The following is a 22,256-nucleotide window of genomic DNA, read 5'->3' as shown; positions in this document are numbered from 1 at the left end:
CTACTGGATCCATGAGCAAGGCCAGTTAAACAGGCACAGATCAACTTTCTTGATTCATGGGTAAGAAAGTGATGCCAGGAGGAAGGGTTTAGCACTGGGGAACTTTCTGGGACAAGCCAAATCTTCACTTGAATCAAAAGGGAATCAGGCTGCTGGTAATAAATATAAAAAAGGTGGCAGAGCAGTTTTTCAACTAATCCTGGGGGAAAGCCAACAGGAACTGGGGAGCCTCCAGTTTGGGACCAGTCAAAAGAAATGACTGTGTAAACACTCAGGATAATACTTATAGGAGTATAATAGAAGTTGGGAGTGACAGTAGGATGGTAAAAGAGGGCCTTGTATGGTGACTAAGGGGCCGAGGGAGGCAAGAGTCACTGGAGATGGAAACATATAGGTGTCTATATGCCAGTGCTAGAAGTAACCAAGGCAAGATGGGGGAGCTGGAGTGCTTAGTGCTCAATGGCAATTTATAACTTGTTGTTAGAAACATGGTGGAATGGGGAAAATCTATGGGATTCATTCATTCCTGAGTATAAGCTCTTTAGGCATGGGTTGGCAGAGATGTTGCACTGTACATCAAAGAGGGTACAGAATCAAATAAACTAGAAAGTATCAGGAGAATTAACTCCCCAACAGACGTAATGTGAGTGGAAATCCTGTACCCTAAAGGTTACTTAAAATTGTGAATGTACTATCGCCCAGACAGTAAAAACCAGGAGTAGGTTTTGTAAGATGGCTGCAGAAAAGCTAAAATGAACTCACTGGTTTTCTTCATAAGAGACTGGGGATCAGTTCTTTGGGAAACAGAGGATCTTTCTAAAAATCCATACTCTTCAGATCTTGGGCAAGAGTAAAGCAGGTAAAATCTATACTTCGTATGGTGTAGGTGACATGCTCACATTTTTGGCAATTGTGCATAGACAAGAGCAGGGCCAGCACACTTGTACCCTCAGGCACATTGTTGTCATCCTACTCACATCATCTAGAAATGTTCTGCAAAACGTATCTTTCAAGAACAGACTGAAATGAGGAAATGGGAAACATTGTGGGACTGCAGCATTTTGAAAGGTTAACAGAGATCAGTAACCTGAAGGACCTTTACTCCTTCAGTATTATGAATGTAGGTCTTTATTACTCTTATTATGCTAATGACCAAGTTTAGAGGCAGAAGAATTATGGCCCCAGCATCGCAACACTGCCCTTTTCTCTTTCTCAGCAGATTCTGAAAATCTCACACTGACATTTGACCAGCTGTGCTTACATTTTCAACAGACTGCAAGACAAGGAAAAGAACTCATACTATGTGGACTTTAGAAACAGCACCCCTATCATCAAAGGCACAGATATAGGTAGGAATCAACCTTTTCCCCCTCTTAATGCAGATTTATGTAGTGATTCAAACATTACTTTTGCACATCCTCCTTAAGATCCAACAATTTTTTAATTGAAAACAAAAACATATCTTCAAGACAACATCCTGTAGACAATCATCTTTCTGTGGTATGACCATGTAGAGTAACAGAGCTCTTTGGAGCAAGGTCTCCCAGAAGAATTGCAGGAAGCATTGCAGGAATACATTTACCATGCAAGCAGATGAAATCAGTCTAATCTATGCCAAAGCATTTTTTGTAATAACAGCCATCCTGTGGTAATGATACCCTTATTGAATGTGTTAAGAAAACCACTATTGTGTTGTTGTGGTTGTTTCAGATGAATTGTAAGGCCTAACCTCTTTGAAGCTTGAAACCTGCTAGACCGCTGGTATTGGTTAATAGTTCACCTTATGTCCTCTTTGGAGAAATGTGGGTTAGAAATGTTTTAAATAAATATTTTCCGTGTTCCATGAGACAGCCTTTCAGGCATTTGGAACAAGTACTGTTTTCTCCAGGCTAAAGACCCCCAGTCTCTTCAGTCTTGCTTCACAGGACTTACTTTCAGATCCCTAACTATTATTACTGCAATCCTCTGTGTACATTCTAGTCTTAGATTTTTCTTTATATGTGGCACCCAAATCTGCATGCAATACTCCACATGAAATCTGACCAGCACAAAATAGACAAGTGTGATTGCTTTCTAACATAAGGGGGAAATGCTCATACAGAATCGTACAGATACATTTAAAGGGTCAGACTTATGTGATTTTTTTTACCCTCATGTCTGTGTAAGTACAGCAAGTACGCTGTCTTAACCATGTGTGTAAAAATTCAGCAGAGTGAGTTAAAGCACTTACTTTCCGTTGCAAGGACAGGAAGAATGGAACTTTTTGTCTTTTTGCTCTTCTTTTCAGTTGCCTTTAAGGACTCTACAAAAAGAAGGAAGAAAGAAAAAATTAAACCTAGTTATTTAGGCTTAAGGAGCAATGCTTGCAGAGAAAGCCCCCATCCCCCAGAAGACTGATGATTGCCAGCTTTTTGGGAGGAGCCCTTTAAATGTAATATTGATATTCCTTATATCGATATTGTGCGGGCTGTTATAATTAGGCTTTTTTAAAGGAAATGCCGGTCATCGATCCCTGTGTGTGTGTGTGTGGGGGGGGGGGGGGACAATTCAGGAAAGTGTAACAAGTCATTGTGATTTATGGGTTATTTTACTGAGATTTTCTATTTATTTAAATCATTCACATCTTGACTTTCTTCCCAGTAGGGATCCAAAGCGGCTTACATCATTCTTCTCTACTCCATTTTATTCTCACGACAACCCTGTGTGGTAGGTTAGCCTGAGAGTACGTGATTGGCCACAGGTCACCCAGTGAGCTTCCATGACAGAAGTAAATATCAGAATCTGGGTCTCCCGGATATTAGCCCAACACTCTTTACCACCATACCACTCTGGTGAATTGCACCCTTGTGGGATGTACTCATATCCTACTGATAAACAGATCTGCAACGAAAGTAATTTTTTGTTAATTTATGGAGCACTGCTTTTATATAGTTATGTTGCTTCACTGATTGTACATCAATTGTACACAAGCCTGAATTGTACACTCAGCAGTGAGGTGATGTATGTATGGATATATATATTGAAGTGTTCCATTTGTCCCCATCGTTCCAGGCACTTGCACACATATAGCTTTCGACACACAGACCCTTCTAGCTGTAGTGCAGGAATTGCTACAATAGCATTGAAAAGGTTTGAACACAATTTTGGAAGCAATGTTTTGTCAGCCTCAGTCTGTCGGGTCTTAAGTTTACGCACAGCAATATGGACACAGGGCTTACTTCCATGCAGATGGTTCACTGTTTGGTTTAGGGATTGAATTACTACATTTTCATGGAAAGAATGTAGGGTAGGGGAAGACTTTTAATAGTTATACAAATAAGAATCAGATTCAGCAGCACTGGAGAGTGTCACCAGTGGGGTCAGGATATCATAAGTTGAAGGGTGGGGGAGGGGGGGTTGAGTGCTTCAGTAAAACATTTTCCAGACCAGAACAAAACAGCAGCCTAGTAGCACCTTAAAGCACTATCAGCAAATATCCCAGCATGAGCTTTTATCAGAGTTCAATTCCTTTTCTTTCATTAAATCTGAGGAAGTGGGCGCTAACTGACCAAAACTCATGCCGAAATAAGTGCTATTAGCCTTTAAGATGCCACTGGATTTCTGTTTTGTTTTGCTTCTATAGACTAATATGACTTCCCCCCTGGAATTTCAAAGCCAAGTAACCCCACTTACCTTCCACGAATACACTGCAAGCACACTCTGCTTTTCCGGCAGTATTCTCAGCTATGCATTTATATTGACCCTCATCTTCTGGAAAGGCCTTGTCAATGGTTAGGGAACACAAGGATCCTAAAAGAAGGGAAGAAGGGGGGGGAGGGAGAAATCAAATATTACAAGGGTCACTAGGCATTACAGCTTACAAAAGTACAGTACTGTTAAAATATGCCTTCTAATTTTACATTAGTTGGACTAATATAATGCAGGAAGGTATGTTTAAAGTCTTAATTTCCATGGGTTCTCAGGGCAACCTGACATATTCATACATGGAGAAGTCTCAAAGGAAATACTTCAGCCTACACTGAGGCATATTTGTACCAACCAGAATTCTTCTCATATTTAATCCTCCTCTGAATCACCTCCAAGATCTTTGGGAGTGGGGAACAGCAGCAAGAGGAAGAGCAATGTAGTGATCTCCTCTCATGGGAAATATGGGGGTGAATTTTTTTACTGGAGCAGTACTGGACACCAGCACATGGAGGTAGTTGTCATGCCCTTCCACATGGAAATAGATGTCACACCCCGTTCCTCAGCCTGCAGGGTCCATCCTGTGGCCTCAGACAGAGCCAAAGAGGGTTACTCTTGAGTACCGAAGGGCCTTGTCACAGGCCTCAGCCTGCCAGCACCTTCTCCCTAGCAATCAGGACCTCAAGGCTTTTTATCCTTCACTTGTCCCTTTCCCCTCCCCCAGCTTTCACTCTAAGCCCTGCCCTGGGGCCGGGCTCATCCTCCTCCCATCCTTTTAAGGCTGTCCCCGTTCCTCAGCCACTCTTTGCTCGCTGCAGTCTTGGAGGTGAACTAGGGGAAAGAAGTTCCGACGGCCTAGCTGCTTTCCCCTTCACCCCAATGGCCATGGCTTCACACCAGCCATGGATTGGCCCACTGCTCCTCAGCGTGAGCCCTGGCCTGCTGTTCTCCAGTGGCTCCCAGCCCCGGCATGACTCCCAGGGTTGGGACCTTGCTCCTGCTCCCCACTGGCCTTGCTGCCTTCTCAGTTGTCCTGCTGCCCTGAGCCTCCAGGTAAGGAAGGCTCTGGGACCATGTTGGGTAGTGCGCTAGGGTTGGGAGAGTCTGGTGCTGCAGCCCCCGGACATAGCAGTCCCTGTTCCGGACATGGAAGTTCCTGTTATTTTAGAGCTGCCACACAGCGCCAAGTTGCATAAGTGACAGAATTGTGCACTGAGCGTCCACTGCACTACATAGTGCAGGTGCCCATGTCCCAATGCTCATGAATAAGCTTTCTGAACATAAAAAGGTAATTGACCAGAGTCCTTTGCATCATCTACCTCCTGACCCTTTAACTACAGATAGAACAGATTTTTCACAGGCTGAAAAATCTGTCATCCCTCTACTGCTAAATCAAAGCTCCACCTAAAAAAATGGAAAGGCAGAAAACTGCAGATCTTTTCTAGGAACAGAAAGGCCAGATTGTACTTGTGAGACATGTCTTAGGATAGGTACATCAGACAATAGGGATTTTTAGAAACCTGAAAGTAGTATGATATAGCCTCTGCTCCCCATGAGTAGCCAGAATATTCCTTGCCTCTGATTAAACCACAGCCAACCAACCAGCTTAAAAACTCTCTAAAAATATTTTAAAATACATTGTATTCTGACTGCAGACAATAGTATTGACCCTGAAAATTATAATACATATAAAAGAAGACTGCTAAATTGATACCCATGGTTCTCAGTGAAACAGGGCCATTAAACTGTCTAACATTTCATAAAATATAGAAGACATTTGAAAAGAACAGCTTTGCTGGGGGGTTTCTTTAAACCCTAACTTTGTAGCATTTTTCTAAAAACACATCAGAATTCCACAAAAATACACCAACATGCATTTCACCTGTCCTTTTCTGCTTTCTCCATATTCAAAAACAAATCCCTTTTTCCATATGCTATGGGGGAGGGGCGGGGAAAGGAAGATACTAAATACTGGTGCAAAGCATCTCAAATTACAGCTTGGCATTATGTGACTGAGGCCCTTTCCGCATGGGTGGAATACAGTGTCCTAGGGACAGCAAAAACGCCATTCCTGAAATGCTGTTTGCACAGGAGGCATCGCAGCAGCACCGTCCTGGCTGCCCCAGAGTGGCGTGAAGCCACCACTTTAAAGCTGCTTTTGCAAAGTGGCGTCTTCCCGCCTGCGTGGTGCGAACCGCACCGGCGGGATGCCGCTGCTTTTCCTATCACCTCCACTGACCTTCCTATCCAGCGTCGCTCTGGAGGGCATGTTTGGCAGACATGCATTTCATGTTTTCTGCCAAAGAGTAGTACCTTACATTTATCTCTGTTGAAATTCATTATGTTAGTTTTGACCCAGCTCTCTAGTGTCCAGGTCATTTTGAATTTTGACCCAGTCCTCTGGGTATTAGTCAGCCCTTCTAATGTGGTATCATCTGCAAATCTGATTAGCATTCCCTCTATTCCATTATCTAAGTCATTTATAAAAAATACTGAATAGCACTGGGCCCAGGACCAAACCCTACAGCACCTTACTAGACACTTATTTCCAGGATGAAGATGCACCATTGGTGAGAACTTTGGGTTCAATTGGTCAACCAATTACAAATCCACCTAACAGTAGTACTGTTTAGTCCAGTACTAACTTTTTTGCAAGAATATCATGGGGAACTGAAATCAAGGTTTGCTACATCCACAGCATTCCCGTCATCTACCAAGCTTGTCCCTTTATTTTAAAAAAGAGATAAAATTAGTCTGGCATGACTTATTTCTCAAAAACCTACCCAGAGCCTCATAATCTCTTGTAATATCCTGAAAGCTACATCTTGCAGTGTCATGGGTTCCCATGTGGACTAAAAGGAAGGGATGTCAGTGGGCTTGATGGGTCTTGTCAGCTTCTCTATTGGATCATAGATTATCACCCCAGGGAGACAGCACACCTCTCAAGACATCCTGTCAGGCCTACAAATCACTGTTTCTGTTCCCCTCAGCAGGGAGTCTCCTACCACCACTATACATCTGAGGATTGGCAGGGACCATTCCATGTGCTGAATCTTCCAAGGTCACGCAAATGGTCTCTTGAGGACTGACTCTGGAGCTCCTGAGCCTGTTCCTCATCATCAATAGTAAGGGGAAGAACTTCAAATTGATTTTGTAGCTTTAAAAGATCCCCGGTACTTCTATGTGTCACATTCTTCCAAATGTCTACCTCCTGTGTATCTCCTTTATGGCACAAACTATACCTTTTAGTCTAGCAATCTATGATTTGCTCTTGCTTTTTAAATCAGGATTACAAACCAAGTTTTAAGTCACTGGGTTACATGAAAAGCACAAAACACAATTTGCAAAAAGCACCAATACATACACAATAAAATAACTGATGGGACAGTATTTTATCTTCAGGTATTCAAACCTTTGGAGTCACAGTCTTCAGCAACACAAATATTACTTTAAATTTTTAAAAATAAATGTGCAAACATCAAAAACAATCTGACTGGATGCAAGAGATTAAAAACAAACTTTCTAAATGTATTTTGCATTCTGTATGCAAAAGCTGCATTCCCTGTTCTGGGAGGTCAAATGTCTTCTAAAGAAACATTTGGTACTTCCCCTGCAAAAGCCCTCACTGACCTCCAGATATGAGGTTGTTTTCTCATAGTTCTGAGAGAGTTCTGTATGGTGAGCCCAGTTAGAATTTTGAATGTTGGCACCTTACAAAACAAAATCCTAGAAGGAAGCCCCAAAATATTATGACTTGTCCCCCAGCCTGTTTATATAACTGTCAGCTAACTAATAGCATGCTGTAAAGTTTACATATCTCTGTGAAGGAAGAACAGCAATGCCTTGAGTCAGCTTATATGTTAGCAGACACAGAGGCATGGTCAATATATTTATGGTTGAAAACGTTTTGGGAACATTAGCTGTATTTTAGAAATATTAGCTGTACTTTGGGATCCATTTTTTCAGAGAGTTTAAGGGAAGGTTTATGTTTAAACGTTTCAAAAAACTCTCCCTGGAGTTTAGGGCTTATGTTTGGTTTAATCAAAATAGCACAGACTTTAAAAGATCTGTTTTTTGCCAGCTAGACAGTCAATGACCTTCGAAACAAATATGTAAATCATAAAAAACAGGGTAAGTATTTTGTTTTACTTCCCTATTGTGATCAGCAAAAAGAGGTTTCCCAGCTACAAAACTGAGAAGCAGAACCTTGTGAAGTTTTAAGAGACTGCAAATTTTGAAAAAAGTGTTGCAATCTGAAAGCCAACTACCATCAGAAGTAAAACAAATATTGGAGAATTTTAGGTTAACTGTCTTGACTACCTCTTCATATGCGATTGTTTCACAGATTAAAATTCAGTGTGTCTATATCTACTTTGTGACATGCAGTACAGCTACACATCCATTTCAGATGCAGCTTCTGCTGGCCTGTCTGCCATTTGGTTTGTCTCGGACTACTTGCCTCAGCAGCCACTCCACCAGGCTGCACAAAAGGGGCAGAGGGGCCCTCTAGAAAGTCCCGCCTGGGATGAACTGTTATTTGGGTTCTCCCCTCTCAAACTGCTTCTGTAACAGCAGCTTTCTCCAAGAACGTTCTCCTGCAATGGTTATTCGATTGGGCCTGGTCAAGGAACAGTTATGTAAGTTAATGAACTGAATTTACTTATTTTCTTCTAACAGTGTTGTAACTGTTAAGAGCAGCAGATTCTGAACCAGGGTTGATTCCCCCTCCTTCACATGAAGTCTGGTGGGTGGCCTTGGGCTAGTCACAGTTCTCTCTGAACACCGCTTACTTCACAAAGTGTCTGTTGTGGGGAAGGGAAGGGAATTATAATTTGCTTTGAGACTCCTTAAAGGTAGAGAAAAGTGGGCTATAAAAACGAGCTCTTCTTCCCTCCCTGTGCCCTTTTTCCATTGTGTTTGCCAGATTCAGAGGTGGGATCCAGCAGATTCTCACAGGTTCCCGAGAGTAGGTTACTAATTATTTGTGTGTGCTGAGAGGGGGTTACTAATTGGTGATTTTGCCATGTGATTTTTGCCTTAGTTATGCCCCTCCTTTCAGCAGTAGCGTGCAGAACTTGAAGCAGTCTAGCAGGAGGTGCACCAGCGTGGGTGGCAGCCTGTGCCTGTGTGCATTCATTTCCCACCCAAGGACCGGCGCAGCGGCTGCGTCCTTGCCACAGCCCCGCCCAGGAATGCCACGCCCCTGGAATGCCCCGCCACGCCCCCATCGTGCCCCGCCCAGTCCCATTGGCGATACGCCACAGTTTGAATCCCACCACCATGGGAACCTGTTACTAAACTTTTTGGATCCCACCACTGACCAGATTGCATCCCTACTGGTATCCTACCAGAAAGTACAGGGTTACATTTGTTTCATATAATTTCTACAGCAATGTGGGAAGGAGCTCCCAGAACTGTCCCTCATTGGGATATACTCCCATCTACTTTTGTACTCTTGGTGAGATACAGAAGAACAAGGGCATTATCCTTCCATCTATTTCTAACATCTTGGAAGATGAGGAGACAAACCTGCTTAGTAAGAAAATCAAGCGACTAGAAACCTCTGTGTTGCCAGCTAGACTTTATTCCATGGAATGGATTTAAGAAAACATATGACAACAAAAACAGGATTTTGGGGATGAGGCTTTTGCAATGAATTTTGTGATGCTATGTTTCAAATGGATAACTTGAGCTTCCAAATGTACTGTTCTTTTTACTCAGTATTTGCTATAATGGATCATTCACCGATGTCAACGAGAGACAAGCTAGGAAGAAAGAGGAACAGTTGTGGTAACCCTCACTGAACTGGATTATATGAACAGACCTTAAGTAATCTCTGTCTTTTTAAGCTAAAAATGTTTAGCTTTCAAGGTAGCAGAAATGTTACAGTGCTTGCAGAAAGCAGAGGTGGGCTTCAGTTGCTATGGATTCTAATTCCTTTGTTGTATTACTTAAAAGCCAGTGTTATCTCACATGTGACATTTTACTCTCTCCATATACATACGTAAGAATGAATATATAAGCAGATGATGTAAGGAATCTTTGATCATTAGAAGATCATCATCATCATCACTGTTCCTGCCCGTCCTGGTCAAAATGATTCTGCTTGAAGACACTGGGGAGACTTAATCGATCCAAACAGCCTGTCATTAATTCTGGATGACTTTTGTTGGCCACAGCCTTTTCTAACTCTTCTACCACATGATCCCAAAATTCAAATGTGCATCTAAACCAAAAATCTGCAACAGGATTGGCACTTCTGGTTATTGAAAAGCAGCTGTCTAGAGGGATTAGGGGTCTGTAACCTGCGGCTCTCCAGATGTTCATGGACTACAAATCCCATCAGCCCCTGTCAGCATGGCAATTGGCCATGCTGGCAGGGGCTGATGGGATTTGTAGTCCATGAACATCTGGAGAGCCGCAGGTTGCAGACCACTTAGCTGTTACTGAAATAAAGCTCTTTCTCATGGCACAAAGGACATCACAGGTCAAAGATCTGCTGTCCACAGGCAAACTTGGCGGGGAACCTATTCTTACTTCCACTTTCACAGTGAATGACAATAATCTAAACGACATATAAAAGATGCAGCTAAATGCAAGATAGTATTTTAAAAGAGACTTATGATACATGGAGGAAATGAAGTGCCATGTAAGAACACAATAAGAACAGATAAAAAGTGTTGAACAATGACATACAAAAGGAATACCAGAACAAATCAAATAGGAATCATGCCAGATCAACAAGACAGAAGCAAAATACTCCAGAATGATGGAGAGCTGGTTTCTTGCTTCTGTTTTCACTAAGAAGGATATACTGATACTCAACAGTGAAATTATTTTTCAAGGCTCAGCTCAAAAGAATCAGTTTAAACAAAGGGACTGGCAAAAACCGGTTTCAGGGGTAGCTAATACATATAACATCTTTCCTTCTCTTTGAGGTCAGAAATATTCAGTTTCTGTCCTCCTGACCACAAAGAACTTAAAATACCAACTACATAGCCACAATTATTATCTTAACAATTATAATCAGATAGTTTTTTAAAAGTTAGATGTCCATCAAAATAAAATAGGATGTCCCATCCACCAATACATGTAACAATGACTAATTACAACAGATTGTTTATAACAATCACACCAGGACAGCCACCTTAAGTTTATGTTTAAAAGAAATGGGAAAAAACCCAAGATATATAAAAACAGAAGTATAGCACAGAGAGGACAAAAATTATTTATTGAAAGGGCACAAGTTTTTGTAGGTAAGTTATTGCCAACTTTATGAGATGTGAAATTGAAGTTGTGGGCCACAAGGTAGATAAAGAATGTTTACATTCAATCATCCTGAATCTTTATGTTTATTTTCTTTATTTATAGCCTAGATTTCTCTCTGAAACTCGTTGGACTGTAAAATATAGAAGACAGTTCACCAGACAGCATTAAGATATACAAAGAACAATGCAATAGGACCAGTAATACAAAAGTTACAAAAAATCAAACAGAAAAACCCTGTCTGAGACAAGATGTACCGGAAAGCATAAAGTATTAAGGTAGAAGAAGCAGTAAATCCAAGATGATACATGTAATAAACATTTCAATAACCAAGAGCCCTTATAAAAACAACCTCCCAAGCAATTCCATTATACTACAGTTATAATCACTTTACAAAAGTGGCTTCAAGAACATTTCTGTTTCACAAATTTTGCGAAATAATGGAACTGAGAGGGCCTTCTTGATCCCTCCCTTCCCAGGCAGGCCATTCCACAAGGCAGAAGCCACTACAGAGAACGTATTTTTGCGGGCAGTTGTTTTCATTTGTACTGAAGACAAATGAATACCCATTTTACTGAGCTAGGAAGGATGGAAGGCTGAGTCAACCTTTGAGCTGGTTAACTGAAACCGACCTCCATCGGAATCAGACTGAAGTTGTGAGCAGAGCATTGACTGCAGTTGTGAGCAGAGCATTGACTGCAGTACTTCAGCTTACCACTCTGTGCCACGGTGCTCCTTATATTATGAACGACAACTCAGAAAATGCATAATGTAGCCATTAATAACAATTCCTCTATTCCAGGGGTAGGGAACCTTTAACACTCAAAGAGCCATTTGGACCCGTTTTCCACGGGAAAAGAAAACACTTGGAGCCACAAATAATTTTTGACATTTAAAATAAAGATAACACTGTATATATTGGGGTTTTTTAACCTTTTACTCCACTCATTCTGAGAAGCGCATGGATGCACCCACCCTGCTGCCTGCAGGGCGGGCAAGGATGGGGCCAGCAGCTCGGCCTTGCCGGCCGCCGGGAAAGCACCCGGCCCGCTCGAACAAGGCGGGCGAGAGTGAAAACCCGCGGCGCTGCCCAGCCGGCTGCGGGCAATTGGTGCGCCCGCCCTGCTGCCTGCAGGCCGGGCAAGGATGAAGCCGGTGGCTCGGCTCGTGGAGCCGCAGTGCAAGGGCAGAAGAGCCGCATGCGGCTCTCGAGCCGCAGGTTCCCTACCCCTGCTCTATTCTCTTGCATTCAACCTCAGACCCACCTCACAATCATGTAATCTGCTCCATGCATTGGATGCTTTATCAAGCAATGCAGTCTTCAGTACAAATGAAAACAACTGCATGAGTGTCTATGGAGCAGCATCACTGATACTGATGTGTTACATAACACTTCAAGGCTGCACTGGATTGAGAGAAATTGTTGCAGATTCAAGTCAGATACCTAGTTCTGAGACAGTAAACTTGGCTTGGCCTTTTACTAGCTCAGAATGGAGCTGAAGGTACCACAAAAACTTTCTCTCCAACACCTTATTTTCTGTGTGCTTGGGATTTTGTTGCCTAGTGCAACATCACTTATGACGGACTGTATCTGCAGTCTGTGATGGTACAATCCAGACACAGGTTTACTAGTTCAGGACAAACTAGGACTAAGAAAAAAAGTATTAATACAGAAAAACTGAACTGGCCATACACACGTTCTAGCTAAAGAAACTTTCAATTATAAAAAAGTTAGAACCAGTTCTCACTTTAGATATCAGAGTTCCTCAGGGGCATGTAGGTTTTTCAAAAATTTAAGCTGGTGTGCTAGCTATGATGCCTCATGGACACAGACAGGCTTGCTCTGCTCACCCACTCACTTATAACAAAGCACTTAACATGGGGTTTCCTTTGAAGACTGCTTGGAACTTTCAACTGGTTCAACATGGCAGCAGCATCGCCAACTTGGAATAGCCATTTACAACATACCTTGCTGACGTTACAGTCTCTCCACCGTCTTTTAGTTTATTTCTGTGCAGAGTCCATAACAGCACATTTCACTTAGATATCTAACAATCAAGTAAGATTCCCCACTGTGCTATCCAAATACCACCACCACTCAGAGAACATAGGGCTAAGGTATATGCAAACCTGAAAGAAATCCAAAGTTTGCAGAAAAATATTGGAAACTAGCCAGTCCCTCCCCAAACAGTATTATTTAATGTATTTCTGAGGTGGGTGATGGCCAATGAACTAAAGCTTAATCCCAGCAAGATGGAGCTGCCACTGCAGAGGCAGAGCTGGGCCAGAGTGCGCCCGGTGCGCACTCTGTGTTTTCCGCCTCCCACCTCCACGGCACCCTGCCTTCCCCTGCCCCCCCTTACCTTAGTGCAGGCTGGAGAAGTGGCCTGTTCCCTTCAGGCTGAAAACGGCCTGGTGGGAACTACACTTCCCATGAGACCCTGGGGCTCGCAAGGTCTCCTGAGAAGTGTAGTTTCCACCAGGCCGTTTTCAGCCTGAAGGGAACAGGCCACTTCTCCAGCCTGCACTGTTTCAGGAAGGTAAGTGTGTGTGGGGGCACGGGGGGATTTTCCTTCTCCCCCAGGCACGCGCCCAGTGCCACATGCACCCCCTGGCCCCCTGGTAGCTTTGCCTCTGTGCTACTGGTAGCTGGAAGTCTGACCTAGGAACTGAGGTGTCGCCTGTTCTGGATGGGGTGGCACTCCCCTAAATTTTATTTATCCCCCACATTTCTCCCCAATGGGAACACAAAGGAGCAAGTTTGTAGCCTAGGGAAGCAGCTGGACCTTGGCCTCCTGCTTAATAAGAAGATGGCAGTAGTAACCAGGAGCACCTTCCACCACTTTCAGCGGTGAGCCATTTGCAGTATTTCCTGGGCAAAAAAGATCCTGTCCTCATGGTGTGTGCCTCAGTAACATTGGAACTCTTGGAAACTGCAACTGGCACAAAATGTTACTGTGAAAATGCTGACTTAAGTGGGTCATAAAGTCTGTTATGGTCATCTACTCCAAATACCCTTATTATGTGAGGTGAGAAGGGTAGCAACCAGAGAAAGGGCCTTCTTGATCATGGCACCCAAACTGTGGAATTGCATCCACAGAGAGATTCCTCTGTTGTCATCCCCCACCCCCCATCATTGTCACCCCACCAGCAGTTGATAACTTTTGTTTTGTTTGCCATTCCCTTATTGAGCCTCCTTTCCATTTGTTTTAATTTGCTATTGCTATATATATTATGCTTAAAGTTACGTTTAATGACTTTTAACTATTGGCTGCCTTAAGGGCCCTGGCAGAAATGTGGGTTACAAAGATCAAAAATAAAATTAAAAGGAAAGAAAATTTTATCCCTTCCTTCAAGGAGCTCAGGATGGTATATGACAACACACTGAGGCAGGTGAGGCCAAGAAAGAGTCACTGGTGATCCAGTGAGCTTCATGGCTAAGTGAGGTCCAGAATCTTGGTCTGACCAATATACCATCTTGGCACATGCAGACGTAATAGGAAGGAAACTGGACTTACTGGGTGACTTGGAACCAGTCATTCTTTTGGCTTCACCCACCACACAAAGAGTGGGACTATAACAACCCAAAATGGTGCCCACCAATATAATGAGGTGACTAGAGGAGAAGTTGAGTGGGAAAACGATGGCAGGGGGAAAAGGAACTATGGGGGCTGCAAAAGGAGAGGGAGTAGGAAGGATAAGCAGTGAATGAGAGGAAATACCAGGTTGTGAGCTGCATGGGGAAATGAGAAAGAAGAAAGATTAGGAGGATGGTGACTGGGAGCAGGAAGATACTGAGGAAGCAGAGATGAGACAGAGCAGAGGACATATAAACAGGGAGAGGATATTGCCCTTGTAAGTTGCCTATTCTTACTCACTCAAAATTAAGGTCCTCTTCAGAGCCTTTTCTCCAAGTCCTCTCCTTAAAAGAATTAGGAAGCAAGATAGGACCTTTTTGGTATAGCTCTGTTGTCATGTGACATCACTAAAGAAGTTCACTTGATACTTCCTTTCTTGAACTTTAGATGCCAGCTTATAATGGTTTTATTGTATAAGCTTTTAAGTTGTTATTTCTATTTCTGTCCTTTATGGCATGTTTATCACCTGCACTTTTGTTATTTGATGTTCTGGGCACTTGTGTCAGTGAAACAGAATGCTCCTTCCTCCCCACATCCTGCTGTAGTCCACTGATCTCCCTGAAATGCTGCTTCCTAGATCCAATCCACTGCTTTCATTTTCATTAAAATTTTAACATAAGGTATCTTTAAAAAATATATGTTTTGGAAAGGTGAGATACATATGATGGGTTGGATCCTGTGGAAAAGATCCATACAAGAGGCTGTACAATTCTACCCCTCCTGCAGCAGATCCTCACTTCCGCTAATATGTTGCTTCCGGGGTGGGGGCTGTCCTCCAGGGCCAGCATTTTAGGGAACATTTGGAACTGCTTTGAGAGAAGGAAGACATGCTTCCATGCTCATAATTTAGACAGGATCTAACCCAATATAAAGGTAAAGTCATGTCTGACCATGGGGTACCACTGCGAGCAGTGATTTCATAGGCAAGCTGTTTTTGTGGGGTAGTTTGCCATTGCTTTCCCCAGCTATTCTTTACCCCCTAGATATGTGCTAGGTACTCATTTACCAACCAAGGAATGGATGGATGGCTGAGTTGACCATGAGCCAGCTGCCAGGATATCTGACCCACAGGAGGCTCGAACTCCTGGCCATGTGAGTGGCAGTGCAAGCACTTAACCACTACGCCACGCGGCTCCTAACCCAATATAAATATAGAGTAAAAGCACAGAACATTTAAAGAATTGTGACACAAAGACCAACAACCATCACAAGAATAAGCTGGTTGTTCATTCAAAGAAAAGTGAACTCTTTGGTAACTGGCAACCAACCAACAATGCAGCTGACATAACTCTCTGAGCAGAAATCCTTGTACCAATGGAAACATTAGTCGATATCCAGTTCTAGTGACCATTTTGTTACCATTTTACTCACCATTTGGTTCAATAAAGCCTAGGCAGAGCAATTGGGGAAACAATTAAACATTAAAACAAAAAAGCAGTACATTTCTTGAAAGAAAAAGCTGGGGCCAGCTCTGTCTCTCTGGCCTGGAAGCTCTTCCCCACTTCTCTGTACAGATTTGCTATAGTGAGAAATATACAGTATATTTTCAGAAATGTAAATTGTTATTGTTTTAAATGTGCATAATACTTTCAAGCCTGACCCAAAACTGAATCATGGTATCCCAAGAATTTCAAGACTATGTTCTGATTAATCCAGGCTAAACTGAGACTACTTGTTTATATTAATTTTAAAATGTTTTTTTCTAGTAACATATAGCATGACAATAACCAAAGGTGCTCTGATTTGTCAAATCTAATCCATGCATCCCAGACATATCTGGCACTATTTTTCCTCCCTCACTGAATTTGGCACAACTTATCTGCATAAATTAAACTGATAGAAACATTGGATACAGGGAGTGTTACTTCTGTGTACAAAGTGGTACTACATTGCCTTCTGGCTATCGCTGATTCTATGAGCTCAGTGCCGAGTGTTCTTTCAAAAGGCACAGTGTGAATTCTAACACATTGGCAGTGTATGAGGAAGTAATTTGCCAGTTGTGATTAAAGGCCACACGGACAACTTGAAATGCTGCTGTTGATAGAAATTAAAACATCTGAGTGGAACATACCAGGTATTATGTTACTAAAGTGAATAAAGAGGATTCTTTACCTGGCTAGAATTCTAATACATTTTCCTAACACTTTACATTCCACTGTTTCCACTCAGTCTGGTTTCTTTCTCTGCTCACATTTTTGAAGACTCAGCAAGAGGTATTCTAAATTTTTATTTAGGTGGGACTTATACTTTTGTGGGCACTAAAAATTACACCTACACTAACATTATTCATTACTGACTAGATTGAATCCTCGCTTGATATACATCCTGGTTTTCAGATTTTTTCAAACAGCAGACAAAGCGAAATTTAACAAGAACCTAACATGATGCATACTTACTAAAACATACATCTGTGATAAGCAAACCTTCAGAAATAACGCTCAATAATACTGTTCTTTGCTTCCTGAATTGCAATAGAAGGCAGAATTGGAAATTACAGGGATCCTACTAAAATATGAATGTAAACAGAATTAAAAATGAAATAAAGAAGTAGGATACAAACAGCAGTTTGCCATGAAGCTGACCTGCTGTTTCATCACTTTACCTTCTTGGGAGAGGACGATGAATTTTGATGATTTGATGACTTTTCCATCCAGAGTCCAGGTGACAGCAGCAAGTGGATCTGAAGAAACCTGACACTGCAAGACCAACTTTTCACCCTCTGTTACATGGATGTCCTTGAGTTTTTCTGTAAACGATGGTGATGTTCTTTTAGGCTCTCCGTTGTTATCCTCTACCTTTTCTTCAATTATTCCTCCATCTACTACTGGGCAATCTTCACAGTTTATATCATTATCCTTTTTCTCCACTGGTTTGGAATTCAGCTCTTCAGAACTGGTATTCACAGTCTGGGCTGCAGAGTTGGTGCTAGAGTTCTGCATTTTGGATTTTGAGTTAGCATTCTTAGTTTCTGAAGTCGTGCTGGAATTCTGTGTTTTGGTGGTTGTGCTGTTGTCATCCAGTGTCTTGGATACTGGCAATGGCTTAGCACTGGCACTGGAATCTGGTACTTTGGGCTTGTGGTCGGGTCTCTCCACTTCCATGCTGGAGTTGGTATTCTGGGCTTGGGCACTGGGACCACCATTTTCAGTTGGTGTTTTTTTCTTCGTACCAAGAACAGATCTGAAATCTGGAGCAGCTGGTTTAGAAGCCAGCACCTTTTCTGTCACAGGTGGTTTGGGTGTGCCCTTCTTAGCCAGCACGGCACGGAAGTCCACCTGCTGAGGACTGTGGACTTTCCTTTCCTCCTCTGACAAGGCCTTGGGTTTGACCTGCCGCTGCAGGTTAGCACGGAAGTCCATCTGTTCAGCTGGAATGTCCTTCAGTTCCTCCTCAGAAAAGCTTTTAGTGCTGACTCTCTTCCCCAAAATGTCACGGAAATCAACCTGTTCGACCTCCTGTTGCCTAAGTTTTTCCTCTGTGCTCTCTCGAGTTTCCACTCGCCTTTTGAGAACCCCTCGGATGTCCTCCTGCTCTTCCTCAACTTGCTGAGCTTCACCAGTACTCCTTTTGAAGCCACCAGTGCTTCTGAATGTTAGTGTATCATGATCACTAGCATCTCTTCGCTCCGTCTGCCTTCCACTGCAAGCAGAGAAGGGTTGGGTGTAAGGTGGGGGGTGGGGGTAGGAAAGACAGCAAGCACAGAGCTGGTTTAAAATATCCAGGAACCACTTCAGAGCCAGAATAAAATATGTTTATAGAAGGAAAGGTTGATTGGAAGAGCATGCTCCATTAGTTTATTGCATCAGTGATGACTTCAGGAGCCATATAAGGGTACCAAAAAAAAAAAAGCTCTTTTCTACACTGGCTTGGTACTCTATGCTTCAGCTGTATGATAAAAACAATTTGTTGGATCACATTTGGGGATTAGACTGAACTGAAGCCAACCTGGGTCTAGAAGGGAAGAAAATTAGCTGAGCAAAAAATAGCACCCACCCATGTAAGTCCCTGGGAACTGTACTTACTCTCTGAATATTTCTCCTCTGGCAACTGTAGTTTCTCTTAGCATCAAAGACACCTGGCAGCTGCATTCTCCAACTTGATTTCTGAAAAAGTTACACAAAATTATCTGTATTTTGTGTGTCTGTCAGTCACTGGAAACTGAACAAACAGCAATGAAAAAGGATCTATCTCACACTCTCTCACACACACTCAACTACATGTTCTAGCACTGAGTCACAGAAGATAAATGCTTTGCTTATCATTGACAAAAGAGGAAAAAAATCCCCCCTGCAAAGATTTTCTCCTTGTTTTTGTGTAATTCATATAACCTGTGAAAACTACACAAACATTGCTAACATACTTCCAGTTAAAACGAAAGAAAAGTCCTCCCAAAATAAGAAAGCTGAAGAAAAACAAACCTAAGAATCTGAAAATCCCAGCAGAGAGAAGAAAAAACCCTGTCTTCCAGTGTTTAAAACCTTTCCAGTGCTGTCCCAGTGTTTGTTTATAGAAGTCCAGGCTTTTAACTTTCCTAATGCTGAGATATTAAAAGCAGGGTCTCTTTTCCCCTTCCCTGCCCCCCTTTCCATTGCCTGCCAAACAGCACAATCAATCCTCATGGATTGTTTCAGCCTGTACTTGTTTATATTAAAAAAATACATAAAAGTGTCACCATATATGGTGCTGAGCACTTATTCTTCCTTTTGCAGAAGAATGCCAGAGATGCCTTTTTGGAAATGACTTCCATTAAAAGAAGTAATTAAAATACTTTCCCCTCTTCCTCCCGTTATTCTTCATAGCAGATGCATTTTCAAATGGTTTATCCTCCTTCAGAGATGGCAAACAGAAACACACACAGAGCCAGATTTCATGGCTTTGGGCACTTCTGTAAATATTGCTACCACATTCTAAGGAGTTCTTCATTTCAAAAAGTGGATTGACCCTTTGCCAACAGTTTAGGGTGGAGGATATTCTATCAGAGGATGGATTTTCCAGGGTTTCCTGGTTTAAGCTCAGCCTCATGACTAGAAGGATTTCTTTTTTAGTGTTGGAAGATGTATATCTCTGGAAACATTCTTTGGACACTGGCTGTGGAAATAGGAGCATGTGAACCTCCTGAGATATTCTTTTCTAATCAGCCCTATTCCACTTTTTTTTTTAAAAAAATGACTATTTCAATTCATCATGAAATCAGAAATACAGAACGAAAAGAAACCAGAAGGTCATTTAATTTTATCCTTGAACTGAACCATAATGCTTTATGCTCAGCCTATGCAATGGATTAGAGTAAGACTGCAGCAACTAATATGGTGTGCCAGAGAGAACAGAAACTCTATTTTAACCAGTTTGATTTTTTAAAATGTAAGCCACCCCAAGAATTCTGGATTCAAAGTTAGAGCATAAATCTCTTTTTAACACCCCCGCCCCCCAATATATGATTTAACTTCGGAGATCCTGCTGAACCCATATTTTCTTCCAAGCCACCATGGCAGAGATCATATTCGAATACAATTCACAATACTAAAATCAGGGGGCATACATTGAAAATGCTGGGGGGAAGAATTAGGACTAATAAAAGGAAACATTTCTTCACACAACGCGTGATTGTGGTTTGGAATATGCTGCCATAGGAGGTGGTGATGGCCACTAACCCTGATAGCTTTAAAAGGGACTTGGACAGATTTATGGAGGCTACCAATCTTGATCCTCCTTGATCTGAGATTGCAAATGCCTTAGCACACCAGGTGATCGGGAGCAGAAGCAGCAGAAGGCCATTGCTTTCACATCCTGCATGTGCGTTCCCAAAGGCATTTGGTGGGCCACTGCGAGTAGCAGAGTGCTGGTCTAGATGGACTCTGGTCTGATCCAGCAGGCTCTTTCTTATGTTCACAAATTAAACAGGTAGGACATTTGACTTGGATAACCAAACCACTGGATATACAGATCTACATTAATTGTCATGACACTGAAGAGCAGCCCTCTGAATCTCAGTTTAGTTTACATATTATATTTATATCCAATTTTTCCTCCAATGCATTCTTGGAAAGTTAATAGCTAGTCCATTCCTGGGTGTAGCAAACAGCCTTAAAACAATCACAATCACATTATAAGCAAAGGAAGAAGTGTTGTGGCCCTGAACAAGTTTGACTACTTGCACCAGACTGAGAAACAGCTCTCCAATAACGCATTTGACAGGACACTATCCTCAGACCCTACTGAAAAACACCATAACAAATTAGACAATCTAACTGATGAATGCACTTCCTATATATATAGAGGAACAAACTTACACAGATATGGTGCAGGAGATTTGATCAGAAACCAAATGTATTTCATGGAGCAGGCAGGTTGTCTAAAACACACAAACCTGGCAATCTGTGATATCCCAATGTTTGAAGTATTATGGTAGAATCATGGTAGAAGTTTCTGGTTCTATCTTTGGTCTCTATACTACCAACATCCCACTTATTTGTGAAATACTACTGAGTTCCTGAGGACACTATAACTCATTGACAATCTTCAAGAAAACACAAGACTGGTCAATGTGGCTTTTATCTATACACCATCATCTCCTACAAATACAAGGACTACAGTCCTTACTCCTGATAACACAACACTCCAATTTGCCACCAGTCTTTGGGTTAATGGTACAGCCATTGTACTGTGACGCTCCATAATATGAGCATACAGGTGATTAGAAACAGCACTTCCTCAGCTTCTGCCCCCAAACACCTTTCCTCCATTTGAAACTTATCAATGCATTTTCATATGAAGTAAGTGCTTATACAGCTCCAGCACAACTAAAACATATCCCACCCTTATCCTGAAGCCAAATACACCTCACGATTTGCAACATACAGAGAGTCTGGATTTCCAACCTGACACTGTCCATGAGATGTCAGGGGAACACAGACAATACATGTTACAAATTGTGACTTGTAGTTTGGCCCTGAGCCTAGACAACTCACACATGTCAATTTTCTGGACACCACAAGACAACTACATGATGGACTCATCAACAGAACCTTATTTAAAACAAATAAACATCACACATGTCTACCATGCTACCAATTACTGCCTTGAGCACAACACAATCTATCAGCTACAGCAGGGATCCCTAGTGTGATGTCTGTGGATGCACTGATGCCTGCCAAGCACTTTTAGAAAGTAAGACCAGGGGCTGTTGCCGAGTGAGGCTGCTGGTTGTGTAGCTTTTTCAAAATATAGCTTTGGTAGCAGCTGCCACCACAGCACAAGGATATTCACCCTATGATGAAAGAAAGCTGCAGCAGCCATACTATGGCTTGCTGTACCTCCTGTGATGGCCATTTTGTGCTGTGCCCACCACACTGTCTCAGTCTTCCAAATGTGCCCAAAGCCTCAAAAAGGTTGGGGACCCCTCCATGGTTACAATCAAATCTGTTCCACATCCTCATCCTCCAGTGCAATAAATGTCATCATGCATCAGCTTCATACATCTCAGAGCTTTCTATTCCCAAACTGCAGACTCAGTCCACACCAAGAAAGTATTGCAACACACAGAACAACAAAGATCCTGTCGTCGCGTTCATTATCCACTTCCCAGTTGTATGATCACTGCAGCCTGTACCCTACAATTCCACTGAGCAAAGTCTGAAGCCTGCTCCAGCAAAAGGAGCTTTCCTTTAG

At 42.3% G+C, this 22,256-nt stretch overlaps 1 protein-coding gene across 4 annotated transcripts in view; it reads right to left on the bottom strand.

Annotated features, from left to right (window-relative positions):
* MYLK (myosin light chain kinase) overlaps positions 1-22,256 on the bottom strand; it is a 231,470-nt gene that overhangs the window by 54,223 nt on the left and 154,991 nt on the right. For 3 of the 4 annotated variants that reach the window (XM_048486332.1, XM_048486333.1, XM_048486331.1), the window contains exons 15-18: positions 18,611-18,691; positions 17,191-18,227; positions 3,673-3,789; positions 2,231-2,302 (exon numbers count right to left, since the gene is read on the bottom strand). In XM_048486332.1, coding sequence (XP_048342289.1) covers positions 2,231-2,302; positions 3,673-3,789; positions 17,191-18,227; positions 18,611-18,691 — 1,307 coding nt within the window. Of the gene's footprint in view, positions 1-2,230; positions 2,303-3,672; positions 3,790-17,190; positions 18,228-18,610; positions 18,692-19,006; positions 19,084-22,256 lie in introns of those variants that run through there. The other variant, XM_048486334.1, reaches the window with a different exon arrangement.

The sequence above is a fragment of the Sphaerodactylus townsendi genome, linkage group LG02 (assembly GCF_021028975.2).
Source record: "Sphaerodactylus townsendi isolate TG3544 linkage group LG02, MPM_Stown_v2.3, whole genome shotgun sequence".
NCBI classification, from domain to species: Eukaryota; Metazoa; Chordata; class Lepidosauria; order Squamata; family Sphaerodactylidae; genus Sphaerodactylus; species Sphaerodactylus townsendi.
The sequence above is the reverse complement of the archived record's forward strand: the minus strand, read 5'-3'. Positions and strand labels throughout refer to the sequence as shown.